Source organism: Stegastes partitus, unplaced genomic scaffold (assembly GCF_000690725.1).
Source record: "Stegastes partitus isolate 25-593 unplaced genomic scaffold, Stegastes_partitus-1.0.2 Scaffold76, whole genome shotgun sequence".
Taxonomy (NCBI): domain Eukaryota; kingdom Metazoa; phylum Chordata; class Actinopteri; family Pomacentridae; genus Stegastes; species Stegastes partitus.
In genome coordinates this window covers 554,706-574,459 of record NW_007577807.1, presented here as the reverse complement: position 1 = coordinate 574,459, position 19,754 = coordinate 554,706, and the positions used below count along the sequence as shown (strand labels likewise).

The 19,754-nt window shown below is 43.5% G+C and overlaps 1 protein-coding gene across 8 annotated transcripts in view; it reads left to right on the top strand.

Moving 5' to 3' along the window:
• nlgn1 (neuroligin 1) overlaps positions 1 to 18,505 on the top strand; it is a 287,188-nt gene extending 268,683 nt beyond the window's left edge. For 7 of the 8 annotated variants that reach the window (XM_008276540.1, XM_008276539.1, XM_008276541.1 and 4 more), the window contains 7 exons: positions 6,065 to 6,250; positions 9,731 to 9,997; positions 10,086 to 10,447; positions 11,295 to 11,455; positions 14,642 to 14,798; positions 16,575 to 16,652; positions 17,903 to 18,505. In XM_008276540.1, the coding sequence (XP_008274762.1) occupies positions 6,065 to 6,250; positions 9,731 to 9,997; positions 10,086 to 10,447; positions 11,295 to 11,455; positions 14,642 to 14,798; positions 16,575 to 16,652; positions 17,903 to 18,505 (1,814 nt within the window). Of the gene's footprint in view, positions 1 to 6,064; positions 6,278 to 9,730; positions 9,998 to 10,085; positions 10,448 to 11,294; positions 11,456 to 14,641; positions 14,799 to 16,574; positions 16,653 to 17,902 lie in introns of all 8 variants that reach the window. The other variant, XM_008276538.1, reaches the window with a different exon arrangement.
• Positions 18,506 to 19,754: the final 1,249 nt, after the last annotated feature.

The window sequence follows — 19,754 nt, the reverse complement described above, 5'->3', positions numbered from 1 at the left end:
GTGTGCTCGCTGTTTGTTTCTGCTGCCCTCAAGTGGCAAAACCACAATCAGTGATTGCAAATTTAGGTAATTTGAAATTATGACCTAATCTCTAAATGAAAAGCAGACTTTTGTGACAGAGCAGCACCTGTCCGACCTGATTTCCTTCATGATTTATCGTCTTGCTCCTTCCTTGAAAGCGTTGCCTCCTCCGTGGTGACTCACTGCACCTGGAGGAAACACTCCTCCACATCTGATTTGATTTTTTTTTTCATCTCTGCTGTTTCCTCGCCACAACAAAAGGACACGAGATGGAAGAAACTAGATTTCCGATACCGACGCTCGGGGGATTTTCAGCTCTGACATCGTCATATTTAACATAATGAATTTGAATGCTGGTCCTATAGGCAGTTTAACAGCGCTACCTCAGACATTTGTCTACCGAGACGGAAATATCCATAAATAATTCATCATCTGAAACAACAATGGCCAGTTCTGCCATGCCGTTCTCAGTCGTTAATCCTCTTTCTCTCACTTTCCTTCTCTTTTTGTGGTACTTCCTCTACCTCTCCACGCCTTTTGTCTGCTCCAGACGGCGTCTTGTTCTCCGTGCGCTCGGTAATCTCGCTGCATTGTGGAACTCTTTTTTTCTCCTCCCCACCTCTCAAACTTTTCCTTTTTTTGCTCCCTGAATTCTGTATTTCAGTCACTCTAATAAGCCACATCTGCTGCTGGAGTTTACATGCTTGGCTGCCGGTGTTTCCCCGTCGTCCTCGCTCACTCTGTCGTTCTTGACATCCGGAGTCAAAAGGACAGATAGTGGAAAAGAGAGAGAGAGAGAACAGAGAGAGGATTATCGTATCCAGACCGTGACTGTGAAAAAATAGATGTGTGCAGAGAAATAAGTGTAAAAAAATAAAATAAAAAACCCCATCTTTCTCTTGGTCTGGCCTCCTCTCTCTGGTTCGACAGAGATAGCGGGGATAAAAGCTGGATTCCTGGATCATGGTTCACCTCAATATTGTCATCCCGGGAAGCTTAGAGGCCGAGCTGCTGAATCGCAGCCTCACTGATCACGGACGGCGGCGTTTAGCCAAACCGTAGACATAGACACACGTATGATCTGTCCTGCACAGCGTGTCTGGCCTCACGCTGTGGGCGCAGAAAAAAAAAATAAAATAAAATCACCAGAACATCACCAAAGACATCATGAGCTCAGTGAGGACGGTGGAGTGGCTCCTTCAGATGGTCAATCAGCTCCTTCATTGATTTGTACTTGTTTTCACTTGAGTTGTCTTTTTAATTATTTCTTCTTTTTTTTGTTAAAGCTTTTTTTTTTTATATAACTTAATGTCTTCCTAAATATTTCTGCTTTTATTATTCCTGACTTATTTATTAGCGGTTTGAAAGCTGGAACCCTCGAGTAGGGTTTTAAAATAAATCCTATGGTTAAGATGATAAAACGTTTGTCCTTCACCAAGTTGACTCATTTCTAATCCTTGAATCTCTAAATGTTCCTTTTCTTTCTTGCGGTACGTTAAGCACCTTTAAAAAATCGCTTCGCAACTTTAAAATCTCGGCAAAGTCGAGCTGAATATAATTCATCCAACTTAGTAAAAGGTGAGGGAATTAACAACAACAGTCGTGGAGGATTTGCTGCAGTTATAATATCACACTTTCTTCTTCTTCACTTTTCAATGCGTTAGAAAATCTGAGTAATTTTTACAACCTACGGTCTGTTGTTGGCGAGGCTCGAATGTCCTTTGCCCGGTCAGTTTGTGGTAACTAACCAGCAGAGAGTCAGATGCTTCAGCCTGGCTCCTGGTTTGTTTGCGCCCTTCGTGCCTCAGCGTGTCTCAGGACCCCGGTGAGTGTGGTGGATCGAGGCCGAGGGGGTGGGAGAGCTCTACCCTGCTGCCCCACCGCTGCCGGCGCGCTAATCATTCCTCCTGCCTCGCTCTTTGTGATTGCCAGCCCGTCCCTGCACTGCAGCTAAATTGAATCAATTAAAATCTCTCTTGTAGATGGCTGCTGTTGCTTCCACCAGATTAGACTTTGATCAAGAAACACACAAATAAATAAATAAGCCGGTGGAGAGGGAATAGAAGAGGAATGAACTCAATTAAACCGCCTAGCCGGGGTGCCTGTGTGTGGTTGCTAATGTACTGTATTGGACTGTATACAATCTGTGGTATGGCGGATAGGAGGGGGTGGGGGGACGCAGGCTTTCACTATGTGTGAAAAGATGTGCTTGTGTACAGCAGGATGCTACTTGTGAAGCGATAACATCATGACAGAAAAACTTCTGGTTCTGCGTTTATATTCTCGACATACTCCGTCGTCATTTTTCATAACACACATTATCAGCTGACTCTGTACTGATCAATCAATTAAGCACATTTCAGTAGTTACGCTTTACATTAAGTGCCATTTAGGGGACGATGTACGAGCTATTATAAACATAATGTATGCACTGCGCTTCTCATAATCACAGTCACATGTGCTATCATGCATAAATGCGATTCTTAACAGGCACATTAATTCAAATCATTGCGTAATTTGCAATAAAAATGCATACAGCGCTATTGTAATGAAAGATCCCTGCAGAATGAGTCGCTGCAGGTTTATATAATCCCTATAGCCATATGTAAGAGTCCTGAGCCATGCAGCTGCTCTGTTCGGCTATACTTAGACACAACGCTGCCGTCAGATAACAGCTGATGTTAGCATGTAGCATCACAGCGTCATGTTTACTGTGTTCACGGCTTCAAATGTCAGAATGCTCCACATTCGCTAATTAACACCGAACACAAAGTGCAGTACTCATGTGAGTGTTTGACTTCTGCAGCGCTGATCACAAACACGTTTTAAATTAATTAGACTTGACACAATAATGGTGCGACGCTGCGTTATTTCTAACAGCCAGCAGGGGGCGAATCATCTGGTTGTATAGAAGTCTATGAGAGATGACACGACTTCTCACTGGATTTATTTCCTCAGTAAACATTTTCCTCATCTGTTTATGGTCTCAGTTGCTAGTTTCAAATCTCCTTCAATACAGATGATCTTCATTTTGTAGACTCTGGTCTCCTTTAAGAGAAAGACAGACAATAAAACAGGATATATTCTGAGGCGAGGCTGCCTTCTGATTGAAAGGTTTCTCCTGTGTTATCATGCGTACTGTCTTTGGGTTTTCAATCATATATTTGTTGGAGTTCAATCAGATTTATTCACCTGAAATGACTGGAATGATGCATTATAAATAATAATGTATGTTACGTGTTATGTTATGTAATGTGTCTCGTTCCAGCTTTATTTTATTTATTAATTTGGTCACTTTTCAGTTCAACCTTCTGGTTGTCATCAACATACTTCCTGGCTTTCCTCCCTTAGTTTTAATGTGAAACACTGGCCATAGGTGTTATGCTGTACAGTAGTTTAATAAACGAAAATAACAGTGAAGTGAAGGCAATTGGAATAAATCATCGCGTCAAAACAATATGTATTTTTAAAAAGGCATCGTGACACTACGGGGAGTAACAAGAGTCTCCTTGACTGAAGGCTGCTGCTGGTGTTAGTGCTGTGGAAACGAAACGACTTCCTCCCAGTGTTTTGAACTGCCTTTTATTTATTCATGCTGGGGGAAATTACAGTATATGGTGTTCACCTCAAAGACACGACCTAAAATGTATGGTATTTATTCTCAAAGCAGCGATAACTGGCTCCACTCTGCAGCGAGCACCTCCTCAAAGGCATCGCCGTGGCCGTCTCTGTGCACACGGCCTCGGCGCATCCCAGTGGAAATGAGCAGCGCCGTTGACTGACACTGCGTAATAAGCATTTCATTTAGCCAGCGAGCGGGACAGTGGTGAGAATAAGAACATAAAAGGGGACAGGGCAGGAAAAATGTGAGCGTGGGGGGGGGGGATAGTCCATGGGTGGTGCTGGTGGGAGTGGGGTGCTCCCTGGATGCCTGCTGCAGGTAATGGAGCTTTTAGCATGGAAATCAGAGGGAGAGGGAGGTGGTGGGGAATGGACATGAAATTGCTCTAAAAGACCAGAGCTCTCCAGTGGGTATACTTGAGGGTCCTTGTCTCGTCACTACATTCACACCTCGCCGGCGCTGGATCTTAATGCAGCCGCGCTGACCGGGAGTACCTGAGGGCTTTAATTGGGGAAAGAAAAAAAAAAAGAGTAGATGGGGAGAGCGGGTGTCCATTATGGTGTGTCCGGGATGAAAGAGAGGAAATGGTTCTGCTGTGATTATCGGAGGCTCGTGTACGGACTTATGCATAATATTAGAGGTAATACTTGGTACCATTCAGCTCTCATAAAAGATTATAGATTAAAAGCACGGATGGACATTTTATCTTTCACTACTTGTTGTATTATTATGTCACTGTTCTGCGTTATGTTGAGATATGTTGACGTGGTTGGAGTTTAGCAAAGACAGATTTAAAGAATAGAAAGCAAGGCTACCAAGACTTCTCTGCACTGTCCTTTTAAACATCTGGCTAACTCTCAGTTAGATCAGTAGAGCTTCTCTGACATTTTCACTGACAGGTGAAGGGAATAACATTGATTACCTTATTGCACAACACCTGTCCAGGGGTGGAGAGGCAGCAGGTAAGCTCTTGAAGTCGTGTTGGCAGCATGGAAACTGGGCAGGATCAGGATATGAGCGACTTCTGAACCAAACTGTGATGGCTGGAGGATTTGGTCAGAGCGTCTTGGGGGGGGGGTTAATGTTGTGGCTGATTGGTGCATAGCGGCTAAACAGTTGGTTTATTTGCATCTATTTATTGATCTGACTGCACGTTGCGTCTCTGTCGTTGCAGAGTTACTGTGTTCACGTGTACTCTGTTCACTCATGCACCAGAACCTTTACAAATTAAGGGCAAGACTTCAAAATACAATAAAATCTCTGCTTCAAGAACACCTGAGCATCAGTTTTATCACATTGTTGCTGCTGTTTGCTGCACTTTGGGTTGTTGAGGCAACACTAATTAATATGGATGATCACCTTTATGTCAGCATAAAAGGCTGTCGTTCAAAACTAGGTTTCAGTGGATCTGTATGCTGTTAAAATATATCACAGGACATTATATTTCTATAAGAGTTTCATTCAGGCATTCGAGGTGGATTGTAATTCTGAGTGGAATTTTTAATTGATTTAAATATATTGTAGTTTGACATGGCCTTAAAAAAAAAAAAGGGCTGAAACTGTAATATCGATGAATCTTTGTTGTTTGATTGATCTGATTTACAGAAACATGTTTTTAGATCTAAAAAAGAAAAAAAAACAGAAATGAAACCAGCTCAGACACATCCATGAAGTGGATTTGATTCATTGGCTTTTCGAAAAAAAACTCATGTTGCTCTGCTGAAATAAAGATCTGTGTTCATGATATATGATCGCATCTCATTATGGGTTTGGGCCGAGATCATAATTTATTCAGAGCATCTTTCACCAAAATAAGTCGTCTGTGCTATATTTAGGGTATCAACACTTTAAGTGGCTCTGCAGAGTAATAACTCTGCAGGAAATTATCAGATAGCCAGAGTTGTTGGTTTTCTTCCACAATGGAAAAAACATGCCTCATTATCCATTTGAGTTATGCCCTGATGATCTAAAAGTAGATTTTTGTTTGCTCTCTTTTAGGCAACGAGCTCAAAAAGAAAAAGAAATCTAAAATAACAAGTTGTGTCCCTCTTGGCCTTCACTTTTTATTTTGTGGGATGATCAACTATCAACCGATAAATATAAAGTAGAATCCTACAGAAACATTATTCTACACACTGCATTCAACCGTGTATCAGCTGCTGGTCTTCATGTTTCTCCTTCATCTGGCTGCCTGTCGTCTATCGGAGCAGTGATGGAGTAACTCCTGTGGTAGAAACAGAGAGAGAAAGAAAAGTGGCAGCAGTGCTTCTTCAAGTCTCAGCTAAATGAACTTCTACCTCATATCCTGTCCTGACTCGCTTCATCTCTGGTCCTGCTGTTGCTATTGAACCCTTCTGCTGAAGACACTAATAAAAATAAAAAGCTAACCGAGCATCTCCTTCTGTCTTTGTCCTCTCTCAGGGTTCCTGAGTACAGGTGACCAGGCAGCCAAAGGGAATTACGGCCTGTTGGATCAGATCCAGGCTCTGCGTTGGACCAGCGAGAACATTGCAGCCTTCGGCGGCGACCCGTTACGTATCACCGTGTTCGGCTCGGGCGCCGGAGCTTCCTGTGTGAACCTTCTCACGCTGTCCCACTACTCTGAGGGCAACCGCTGGAGCAACTCCACCAAAGGTAAAGCTCCCAGGAAGTCATGGGGGATCTTCACGGATATTAAAGTTTATATGCAGCGCTGCAGGAGCCTCAGCAGAGTGTGGCACGTGGTGCAAAGGACACTCAGTACAGTTGGTGGTTTTGTTCTGCAGATAGGAGCTGTTGTGGCTACAGTTAATGTACAACTCTGGGTTATGATTGGAACGTTATGTTCTTCAGTAGGTGCTGCCTTTCCTCCGTTTAACTATAAATACAGCATTCAGCTGCGATAATGAGATGTTACCTGCGTTCAAACGGAGGTGTTTCCACCTGGCTGAGTTAACTACCTCTAAGTGGAGAACACTCCAGAGGTGAAGCAAAGCGCTGCAGCTCTGCTTGGTGTGAAGAGACACCCTGAGAGACGAGAAGGCGTTGGGCTGGCTATCACTTTATGTGCAGGCAGGTATACAGTAGCTATAGCAGCCTTATAGACACACAGGCTCTGGATGTGAAGCAAAGACGTTTCATCAGATGTTGTTTTTTCCACACAGGAATCTCGTACCTACACTGAATGCATTAAAATAGGAGATTTTGCACGTGGCAACATAAGAGGTGTTGACTTGTTGTCCCAACACGTGTAGGAAGACGAGTTCAACAGTAGTACAGTCTAGCCAAGTCTCTGTTACACATATAGCACCTTTAAAAGATTAAGGTCAGTGCTTTCCAGTGAAGAAATACAAATTTTAAGTTTAAATATTCTGACTCTACAGAGTGATTCATGATGTTCGTTTACGTGAATCATCTAAAATATATAAAATACTAATTTACCTGTCTAATTACACCCAACCCTAGTATTAATTATGGACGTTTACCTGACCAATGTGATAATTAGACCCTATGAAATGCTACAAGGAGAAACCTAACAAATCCAAGCACACTATCAGCCAGCATAGCTGTGACGGTGGAGAGGAATTTTAACAGGACGAGAACTCCAACAGAACCCGACCCAGGAAGGACGGCCATCTGGGAAAGAGAAAAGTAAAGCAGAGACAAACAGACAACTACAACAAAAGAGAACAAAGAGCGGACCGGTTGAGTAACCAGTAGATCAGAGCCATGCAGCTCCAGAGTCAGAGACACCTGCAGAGAGGTAGATGGAGGACAGAGAGGACACACCGCCGGAGAGGGAAGATGCAAAGTTAGTAACATGCAGCAGTGCATATAAATGCATAAAGAATGTGGAGACAGGACAGCTGATGTAAAGCATGTTGCCTGGATAGAAACAGAGGTGGAGCTACGAGAGAAAACCAGAAATCAGGCAACCGATCGATACGAAACAACAGAGCCATTAAATGACAGCAAGAAACTAGAATCTATGAAACTAGAGCAGCTTCAGGAAGAAGTGAGAGCAACGGAACAAAGGTGAGCCTTTAATTCTGATTTAAACCTGCCGGTGGTTGGTCAGCGTTTAATGTGGAGCAGGACAGATGTGGGAACCAAAACAGCTGTTTGGTTTCATGGGTGAGGATCCGTGATGATGACCGACGTGAACTAAAGAAAGAAAACACGTCTGCAGTGTGTGGTGGAGCTAAACCATAGAAGGCTTTCTAAAAACAAAATCAGTTCCAAATCTCACTTGAAGCCAATTAGTCCAAACCAGAGTGATGTGCTGCTTTTATTCATACCAGTAAAGAGCCTGGCAGCTAATCATCGTTAATGCTGGACTGTGTCAACCACATAAACAGGAACTTACAGGAGTTCAGCTAATGAATCCATGCATGTTTCCGGTCCAGATGGTTCTAAGGTGACCCAAGTGGCCCCTTCAAATGGTCTGTGAAGATCCTCAGTCCTCCAGGTCATGGTTCTTCTCATAGCCTATATATAGCCATAGAGGCTTCATCAGCTCTGCCTGACTCCAGATACCTACATCTGGAACTATACCAGTATGTGGAACTCCCAACTAGTCAGTCAGAGCTGATGAAGCCTCTTGGATGAGAGGTGGAACGTCTTCAAGGAACTCAAGCAGGTCCAGTTGGTACTATTAATCTACCAGAAGCCCGTTCCAACGCTCCTGACTGGTTAATCAAGGAATACATGAGATTGTTGACTACATCGTGCACATTTTCAAATAAAGCACCGATCACATTGTTAAAGCTTTGAACAGAGCTGATTTGACCAAATATAATTTCCTCAGTTTGGTGTTTGTTCAGTTGAAGGATGATCCAGCATCTGATGTTGCCAAGACAGATTGTGATTGCACAAAAAAGAAGATGTACTGGCCTTTAAATGGACATATCAGGTTCTAAATGGATATAATCATGGTTGGCTGAATTATTTCTGTGAAATGTGTTGACAGTACGGCACATATAGAATAACACCAGACAGAACATGTGACCAAGCAGGTTTTTTTAATGTTTGACGTGATTGGTAGATTTACTGAAGGCAATGGGAAAAATAAGAAATGGCGAAGTTATAATATATTTAGAACTTTTCAGATGTCACATTAATACAAATCTGGTGCTTAAGGGACAGCTGTGACCTGCGAGGCGGGCGTCACACATCCAGAAGTCATCACAAGGTTAACGCTGCTGTGGCCAGAGAGCAGCGTTGTCTGGTGGAGGGTTGGCAAAGTGTTGTAGGTTTAGTAAAGAAACAGTCTGCTGTCTGAACCGATTACAAAAAGAATTTATCTGCTGCATTTGTGAGCCGTGCTTTCTTTATTGTCTGACAAGTGTCTGAATATGTCAAACTGAGCTGATATAGTTTCCATGGAAATGGTTTGATCAGAGAAATATTAAACTGTGTGGGTTTTAAAATCTGCTTACACAGATGTTCCTGATGGGCATCATTTGGTGTTTCCATTGTTTCCTCTCATATTTATTATTTAATGTTGATTTGAATGTTGACTTTTGTTGTGCTGCTTTGTTAAAAGTTCATAGAAAGAAAGACAGAAGAACATGTTTATTTTTATTTTATGTTTTTATGGACAGTAGTTGTACCGTGGGCCTGTTCACTCAGCACCGTCTCATCATGCTACTCATCAAGTTAGTGAGGCTGCTGAAAACTCGACTCTCTGAAGCTGTTGTTGTGCCCTCACACTGGAGGTTGTGTCGCTGGAATTGATTTAACATAAGCGACAGTGACCATGTTCATAATGAAGAAGGAACATTTCACCGAGTGCAGCAGTGTGGCTCATTGATTTTGAGTTTTAAAAAGCTTTTCAGCAGCAGTTCTGTGACCCGGTGGTATCAGATCCATCAGGCTTCACATACACAGCATGTCTATCTGGTGCATTCACTGTTGGGTTCAGTGTTTTCATGGAGTTTGTTGACAAATGTAGATTATCGGCAGCTGAGAAGCAGCTTTTCATCCGTTATCATGTATCTGTGTACATATTTTATACACTTAGAAGCTTCTCTTTCTGCTCATTGAAAGAAGAATCAGGTATTTTTTTCTCCATCCTCTTCACTGCCCTTCTGTTGCTGTCGTCTCCAGGCCTGTTCCAGAGAGCCATCGCTCAGAGCGGCACGGCGCTGTCCAGCTGGGCCGTCAGCTTCCAGCCAGCCAAGTACGCACGGATGCTGGCCCGTAAGGTGGGCTGTAACCTGGAGGACACGGTAGACCTGGTGGCGTGCCTGCAGAGGAAACACTACAAGGAGCTCGTGGATCAGGACATCCAGCCGGCTCGCTACCACATCGCCTTTGGCCCCGTTATTGATGGAGATGTGATACCCGATGACCCTCAGATACTGATGGAGCAAGGTACCAGTCCACTTAAGAGTCAGCAGCTTCTTACTGTGCTATTACTTTGAATTTGTACTTTAACAACCATCTGCACGTCTCTCACCAGGCGAGTTCCTCAACTACGACATAATGCTGGGAGTGAACCAGGGCGAAGGCCTGAAGTTTGTGGAGCTCATCGTGGACAACGAGAACGGCGTGCAGGCCAACGACTTTGACTACGCCGTGTCCAGCTTTGTGGACGACCTCTACGGCTACCCGGAGGGCAAAGACATCCTCCGAGAAACCATCAAGTTCATGTACACGGACTGGGCCGACCGACACAACCCAGAGACACGCCGCAAGACGCTGCTGGCCCTCTTCACCGATCACCAGTGGGTGGCTCCAGCTGTTGCCACGGCCGACCTGCACTCCAGTTTTGGCTCACCGACCTACTTTTATGCCTTCTACCATCACTGTCAGACAGAACAGGTGGGTCTCTAGCTTTCAGTGATGGTCTACCTTATAGATGATGTGACATAAGTTCTAATATAGTTTTGTTCTGTGTTTCTAAAGCCCTTAGTGACAGCTAATATATGCACATATCATCCACAGCTGGGACTAAAGCCTGATAGTTTACCTGCAGAGTTTAAAGTCTTTTCCTCACCTTCTGCCATTTAAAGCACATTTTTGCATCAGTTTTTTGTTAACTTTGTGTTGAATCCATCTCTAAATGTACATTTCGTTCAGCTTAGACACATCAATACTTTAGATTCTCGTAAAGAATCACTCACTGTATGCAATTTAATTTGCTGTAATTACTGTGAACCACAAGGCCATCAGTGAAGAGCCGGCAGCTCGTTGTCGCCGCCGCCGCTAAAAGTTTCAGAGCCAAAGAAATGACACTTTTATCAAGTAAACAAGGAAAATGAGGAGCGGTGATTAAAATCCTTAAATTTTGTTTTTACACTTTATTATTATTTTTCCTTGGACCGGCTACAGCTGGTGATACGTACGCTGCGTCTTCGTTTATATTCATCACAAAGCAATTTTCTTCTGTCAGCACCATCCTTTTATTTCTCATCTCTCTCTAACACACTGAATAATGAGCAAGATATGGCAGGTAAAAAAAAAAATATTAAAACTTACCTCATTTCCCCTTTCCTTTGCTCAAAAGCTATATGTTTTTGGTTTTTTTATCCAGCCTGTTTAATCTGACTGTGCATGTGCGTCTCACCACAGTATCCATCATGCAACAAAATAATGCCTGTTTATGTCCTTTATCTGTCACACAGATATAATAACGGTGATGTGATTTGATTCTTGTGCTGCTCATTAGGTACCGCCGTGGGCAGACGCAGCGCACGGAGACGAGATCCCGTACGTGTTCGGGCTCCCCATGATCGGACCGACGGAGCTGTTTCCCTGCAACTTCTCCAAGAACGACGTGATGCTGAGCGCCGTGGTCATGACCTACTGGACCAACTTTGCCAAGACGGGGTACGACGACGCACAAACGTGGCTCACACGAACCCAAACAGCTCACTTTCTATATGGTGTCCAGATGAACCTGACTCAACAAAGCCTGAGTTCAAAGCACAACATCTGAAGCAGCTAAAGCGCAGACTGACTGTACATGTGTGATCTCACTAGCAGCTATAATGCCTTTATTGTGAATTAGATGATGGCTGTACCCTTTCATGTCAGCACTGATATCTGTAATAGTTCCATCAGGAGAATATTCTATTGTTTAATCTTTGAACGCAGAAACCTGCAAATTCTCTGATCTGATGTAGAGAAGTATGTCATGAACCCGCCATGTACAGATGGTTGAAATGGTTTCTTTCCATTTTAATAGTGTGTCAGTGACTCATGAGGGCTTTTGAGACGGGAAGCACAGGAGAAAGGGCACTAAAATGACCAGCAAGGGCACCGGCCAACGCGGAGGGCAATAAATGAAAAGATTTTAAGGCAGAATTCTGCAGTTTTCACCGTATGACCAGAACACGTGGATACGAGGAGGACTGAGGAGGATTTACAGGAACCGCGTGCGTTGTTAAAGTCAGGAAACAGTATGGAGCTTTTTAAATTTATTTTTATGTCGCGTGACCTCGATATAACTTTTTACATCTCATTGCAAACAATGCTGGGCTCAAACAGAAGGAGGTCGACGTTTTATCCTCTCCAGGCACCAATCAGACTCTTAGAAACTCGTCTGAATGATTCAGAGGTATTTAGAAGTTTTAGCATAAAAAATAAAAAAAAGTCTTTAAATGGCTTAGATGTAACTACAAAACTGTTTGTTGTAGTATGCATGAATCTCTGAAAATGCAAGATATTCCCTGCGTTCACCACCCACCTCTCCACCAGTCGCTGCAGCTTGAGCACACCTGCTCACTGCTGATTCTGCTCGGTACCGTGTGCTGCACAATGGAAATGAATAATTCAGCCGTGAATGCTCAAACTGATGATGGTATAGAAAGTCCCACCCTGCAGGAGTTTGTCACATATAAAACCCAGGAAGTTCAAAGTTTCTGAAAGGTGGAAATGCTCACCATGATGATTATTTTGCACACGTATATAAAAAAAAAAAAAAAAAAAAAAAACGGCATATGAATTGGTCAGCAAGCTAAAAAATATACGTTATCGGAGAGGATCTCTAATCATATAAGAGCCGTATTTCCTGTCTATGTTTTAAAAGAGATGAGATTAGAGGTAAAGCCTTCATGTCTTTCTGATATGTTGGTTTGCTTTAGCACCTTTTCACTCGCTGTTTTCAGACATTTATCTTTAATCAATGAAGTTAAAGAGTGTTAGTGCAAAAAATAAACACGTCACAGGATGACGGTGAAGACAATGAAAGGTGGAACAGAGTTTCAGCAGCATCAAACCAGCTTATTAGAATACTTTCTGAAAGCTTTAAACCACTTTTTTTTTCCCCTGTAGAACGCTTGACTGTTAGTAATCATCAGAAATGTAAGAAACGTGGTGCAGAGAAGGAAACGTGTGGAACCCGATAGCCTATAAGGCGCAGCACAAAGTGGGATTTCACAGAATAAGAAAACAACAATTTACGAAGCGATCCTGCTTAAACATTCCACCTAATTATGCAAATAATGTCACGGCCTGGTTTACAAGCTTTACCTTGTCCGTGTACATACCATCGCTGTGTGAAGGCTCTCTTGCCTGAGGCTCATTTAAACAGTTTCGTGGGCATTTGCTCTGCGCTTGTGCTTGATCAACATACCATTACAAGCCCATGAACTAATTGATAATGTGATTGTGTTTCCTCAGTATTAACCCACATTTGATGACCAGGAACAGTGCATTATGCTGTTGGGTTTTATGAACTGTACAGCGTAATTGGTATTCTTTGCAGACACCCTCTACATATCTTCAAATACATTATTAATTAATGGTCGCAGCCTGAAGAGTGACATTCTGGATGGGACAAAATTAAAATCCTTTTTTCCCCCCCTTCTGTCTGATGTTGCCTTCCAGCATATAGCCATGGCGGTAATTGTTTTTCTGGAGCTTAATGGGGGGACATTGGCTTTTTCTGTGCACTGCCCAGTAGCCCTGAGGGGAACAGAAAGGCACTAATGATCTACATATATAACCCCAAATTGACGTGGAATGCTGGGTACCTGGGAGATTTATGCCACCAATTTGAATGGTTAAGCGTGTTCCTGATGAGGTCTGGCGAGCTCCATATGCCGCTCTCAGACAATGGGGCGCTCAGTAGGTCTGAATGGGCCTCAATAGCTCACATGGCTGGCTCTGTTCTGGTCAGATTAAGTGCGACTGGGCCTATTTAGCACAGGATCCCATGTTGAATGCGGTCTGTGAGCTCCTGCTCTGAATATAAGAGGGTCATTCATATGGTTTGCTGACCTGCATCCACGCTGTTTTTAAGCCTCGTGTTATTACTGCTGCTCAAGTCTGAACTTGAGCAAAAATAGATGGCACCCAACATGAAAGCAGTAGCTGGGTTTATAGTCGCCACTGAAGCATTAAGCTCTACAGGAATTATCAGCATGGTTGAACTGCATCTTTGCCCAAACATATTCCTTGGCTGGAAGCTTCTTTTCATGTATAAATTATGTCTAAATAGGTTCACTTCTAAGGAGACATCCATAATTTAAAAAACTGTGACATGCATTTTTTTTTTTAGCACTTTAATGAAACTTGAAATGAGAGAAACTTGCGAGGTTATTAGCTATCTTAAGACCTTTCCATTCAATCAGAATCTTTAGAAAACCAATCATCTTTGAGCAATAATACCCCTTTTGACCTTTTTTGGATTTTATCAGGTGTGATATCTCAGACACTGTTGATTAAAATTTGATGAAACCTGCGGGCTGAGTTTCACCACTGCATCCCACTATTTTCATAATTACACTGATTAGCCTCGGGCAGATGCTACACTTAGGTCAGAATGAGACATTTAATAACCAGGCAGTTGTGTCTCAAAAGGTCCACTCCACCGTTGGTTTTGGTTCTTCCTGTCCTCTCAGGTGAACAGTTATAGGCAGACGTACCTACTAACGATGGACTGACCTCCCATGAGCAGCTCTGTCTTCAGACAGGCCTCTGTGGTGCTCTGCTGTAGGACTGTCAGCTAATCTCACCTCTCTGTGACTTCTTTCATTGGAAACTTTTTTCTCCTTTGTGCTTTCTTCACAGGGACCCGAACCAGCCTGTCCCCCAGGACACCAAGTTCATCCACACCAAGCCCAATCGTTTTGAAGAGGTTGCATGGACACGCTACAACCAGAAAGACCAGCTTTACCTGCACATCGGCCTGAAGCCCCGGGTCAAGGAGCACTACCGAGCCAACAAGGTATCCACCGGCCTGCTGACTGCACTTTCTGTTTGGAGCGTTTTCAGCGCTGACAGAAATAGAATGCATACATTATGGACAGCCGGATGTCTTTGGGCTTCTATGAAGTGGCTGACTTTTAATCAGGGGAAATCACAAAGCTGATCTATGCTGTGAGGACGCGGGACCTTTAGCTCACATATCAGACTGCAAACAGCAGAAACAGTTTCTTCAGTAGGAAGTAGCTCCAGATGAAACTCCACACATTGTGTTCGGTGGATTGTCCAGAATAACAAAGACGGTTTCTTTAGAGAATACAGCAGAAGTTTTTAATGTTGCACCACCAACATTCACCTGCTTGTGGTGTTTCAGATCTAAATCTATCTAAATATCCAGATTGCATCAGGGAGGAATCAGAGCGTTCTCATTTACATTTTATCTTATTTTATTTGTACATGTACTTCCTGTGAAAATGAAGAAACGAGTTCCTCTGAAGCCCTGTGAGACAACATCAGCATTATTACTATGAATGTGAATATTACTACAGCACTATTAATATTTAATCGATGGCTCAGGAAACACGTGCATCGTCGCTATTAATAAAAAAATAGACAGAGACCAACTAAACATCTACCATCATTCACAGGCCGTGTCGAATGAATTCTATTATCAGTGTTTTTTATTTACTTTAGAATCAGTTCATGCAGAAATGCCACCACTGCAAATATTAACACAAAACTATGTCTAATAATGCCCTGATGTGCCCTCAAAATACTGCTCAGAATGGAGAATATAAATAATATTTGGTAAGTATATAAAATGCATTCACACCTGTGATGGTGCTGCATCATCCTGAGCTCGACTGCTTCGTTAAATTCACCGTAGAAACCGTGAATCTGTGCAGCTGTTTGCTATTAAGACAAAAATAAACATTTAGGGTAGTGATGCTACATGCAGTCACAGTGACATGTGACGTCTCCTGCTGTGCCTGCAGCCTCTCTGTACATGGGCTGACTGAATAAACTGCTGTTGTTGTTTGATAAAGTCAAAGAAAAGAAAGCAGAGGTTTGTTCAGCGCGACACAGCGTCTGGGAGTAAATTTCAAGAGCTGCTTGTGGGTTAGTGATGATGACGATGTCCCACCGAAGCAGGTGGAGATGAGCTCTGGTGGGCTGCAGCCTCATTTATTCCTTGTGAATGCTCAGTATTTAACGGTTCTGCCCCAGTAATGTGGACGGGTAGAAAAACTCTCCTGAGCTTGTTGGTACCTTTGTGATACCACTTATCCAGGATCACAGATGTTAAGTTCAGTGAACCCAGGTAACCTAAAGAGGCCCTCACATCGTACCATGACAGCTATCCTCTTATTTCTTATCTGGAGGCTGGTCTTTTCTCTGCCTGCTCTCCTCTAACACCAGCCGGTCGAGGCTGCAGCCTCCCTCCGAGTCGGCTTCTGTTGGAGGATTCTTCCTGTCAAAAGGAAGTTTTTTCCTCCGCAGGGCTGCAAGACGCTGCTCAAAGATCAACTTTTTGGGGTTTCTCTGAACTGTAAGGTCTTGAACTTTCATTTAACCGCTCTGTGATGACATATGTTATGATCAGTGGTAAATAAAACTGAATTTAATTGACTCATGTGCTGCAGATGTACAGATATTAGGCTGGCAGTCAGTTTGTTGATCTTTCTTTTGTATGATGCTTTTGTGTCCTAATTTTACTTCATGTCCTAATTTTACTGAATTCTCAGCTTAATATAATTAATTAAAACACACCGACTTGTTTTTTTGTCTTTTTTCTCAGGTCAACTTGTGGTTGGAGTTGGTTCCTCATCTACACAGCCTCAATGAGGTCACCCAGCTCATCCCCACCACCACCAAGGTTGGCACTTAATCATCGATATGTCATCACGCTACTAAAAGTTAACTACCTGAGTCATCCCCTCCACAGTAAAGGCTCTGGACTACACCCAAGCAGCTTCATAAGGGAAATGTTTAATGCAACATTGGAATTGTTTGTTGACCCTAATCCGGCCCCGGCAGCCTCCGCTGACCTCCCGTTTATGTGATTAGACCTGATATGAGCTACGGCACGTTAAAGTGTCCGTCATACCGGATAACACGTTGTTCTTCACAGTCACATGTAGTGAGCCACAATGCTTCACTGTTAGCATCAATCCCATAAACACCACCACTACAGGTGATATCAGTTAATAAGAATGTAGTTTCAAGTTAAGTTTAAAGTCACGTTTCTGAGCTTGTATAACTATGAATAAGAGCTGTTCATGCATAGTGAATACAGACTAATTGAACATTTAGATTAAACACAAACAAACAAAAAACACTCAACAGTATTAAATCAATTAAAGGAGCAGGAAGCATGACAACGAATAAATAACCAGTGTGGCTGCCTTTTGCATCAGCAGCCACATTCAGTTCACTTTTCCAACCTGTGGAGCACGAATACACATGGATGGTCCTGTGAATATGGGTGATTATTGGAATTTGTGTTTATCATCTTTCAGAATGTGATTTATTGAACACTACAGATTCCACGACCTTCATATGTTTTCAAACTCTAATCTGCAGCAAAGGAACAACAACAGAAGTCTTTGCTCAAAGGCCTCAAGATGTTCAACGTTTTGGGAAATACACTCATTTACTTCTTTGCTTGTTAGATCCACTGTGAGCCCCTTCAACATGGAGCTAGAATGAGGAAGGTCTCATCTGTGTATTAATGCTTGCAGCTGAGCCAACTCTCTGTGCAAAGTTCACGGTCGACAGAAGCAACTTTAGAAAAATAAATAAATAAAACGCTTGTTGAAGGTGCGGTTTTATACAAACTTTGAACAGATGAAGGTTGTATGATTCCTCCATCTTCCCGTCTCTGCACTGAGAATGCCGACAATGACGGTTTTCTCTAAGAAGCAAAAGAAAGAATAAGAAACTTTATTAGAGAAGAGAAAATTGAGTCTGAGTGAAGATCTAAGTCAATAGTGACAGTGTTATCTAAAGACCGTAAATCCCTTCTGAGTGCTCAGAGCTTTTCCTTAATAAAGAAATATGTAGCGACTCTAAAATAAAAACTCCTCAAATCAAGTGCGTACTCACCGTTTGTCCTGCTGTCTTCAGATCCCTCCACCAGAAGCCACCAACCGGACACCGAAGACGAAGGTTTTGGTGACCAAGCGCCCGCAGCCGACCCCGTTCCCCACGGAGACCCAGGACAGCCACAACCAACCGCACCTGGTGGACCAGCGCGACTACTCCACCGAGCTGTCGGTGACCATCGCCGTGGGAGCCTCCCTGCTGTTCCTCAACATCCTGGCCTTCGCCGCGCTCTACTACAAGAAGGACAAGCGCCGGCACGACGTCCACAGACGCTGCAGCCCCCAGCGGAGCGCCGCCAACGACCTGGCCCACACTCAGGAGGAGGAGATCATGTCCCTGCAGATGAAGCAGCACTCGGACCTGGACCGGGACTGCAGGGGGGTTGGCGACTCTCTGCACCCGCACGATGTGGTGCTGAGGACTGCCTGCCCGCCGGACTACACTCTGGCCATGAGGCGCTCGCCGGATGACATCCCACTCATGACGCCAAACACCATAACCATGATCCCCAGCACCATGGGAGGGCTCACCTCACTCCACTCGTTCAACACCTTCCCCAGCAGCGGGCAGAACAACACCCTGCCCCACCCGCACCCACACTCACACTCCACCACCCGGGTATAGCCCCGTGGATGCACCCGTGCAGGCAGGACTCTGGCGGCTGAGGCGAAACGCTAACGCCACTGCTGCAGCAGAGACTTAAGGCCGACTCGCTGACAAACACAGATGTGTCAGGAGCTGAAACGCCAGCCTGGAGTTGCCAGACACCCATGGAATTACACTGGGATTGTGCAACACCCTGTTAATACCTGCGGGAATATATTCAAGGGTTTCTGAGGGTTTGGACCAGAGGAAAAAGAAAAAAAAAGAATAATTATGTTTTTGTACAAAAATAAAAGACAAGAAGAAAAAAATGCATATAAAGAGTTGAAGAAAAACAACCTCACGAGCTAAAACAAGGAGGAGGATGTTTTTTTATTATTATTATTTTTGTTCTGATATTGCAGCAAAACAAGGTACAGTAAAATACGTTTTCTTTCTAGCGACAGATATGGCCTTCGGGATCTTTTGACAAATGACTGCTTGACAGTGTTGTCTGGAAGCAGAACAGAGCATCAGACACGCCTTGGAGGTGAGAAGAGGGGAGCACTTTGTGAAAGAAAGAAAAGATATTGTTTTCCTTTGGCATCACACGGCAGATTACTCTGTTTGTGGGGCACAAAGTAGATGCCGTGCAAACCAATTTAGGCATGTCTTAACATCATAAATGGAGGCTATGTAAGATAAGGCAAAAACAATTGATGAAAAGAGCAAAGGAAGGACGGAAAACTTCAAGAAAAAGAAACCCTGTATGCACAACAGAACCATTTTGAGGGAAAAAAAAAAATCTCGCAAATACTTTTCATCCATTTATTTTTGAGGATTGGGAACAATTTTATTGTATAGAACCTATTTACATATCTAGATCTGTACACTAAGCACCAAGGCTGTTTAAGCCCTCTTCTCTTGGGAGGGGCGTCCATACTGCAAACCTGCCAGCAGGACAGAACCAGTGGAGACGGGGATCCACCGACTGACTTCCTGGCAGTTCCAACTTCAACACAGAGAGCTGGGGGACAAAGGATAATTGGATATTTTAGCACGATGCGCATGACAATTTATCTGCTTGATGGCTGCTCTGCTGATTATGTCATTATTAAGAATAATTTTCACCCTCTCCCTTGCGTTGGAGATATTTCAGACATGTTTCCTGATTGGATTACAGGAACACACACACCCTTGCAGGACCGTGGGGAAACACAGTTCCAGGTGGTGGATGTCGTGGGCTGGAGGCGGGGGCAGAGGGGGGAGGGGATGGGGATATGGTAAAACT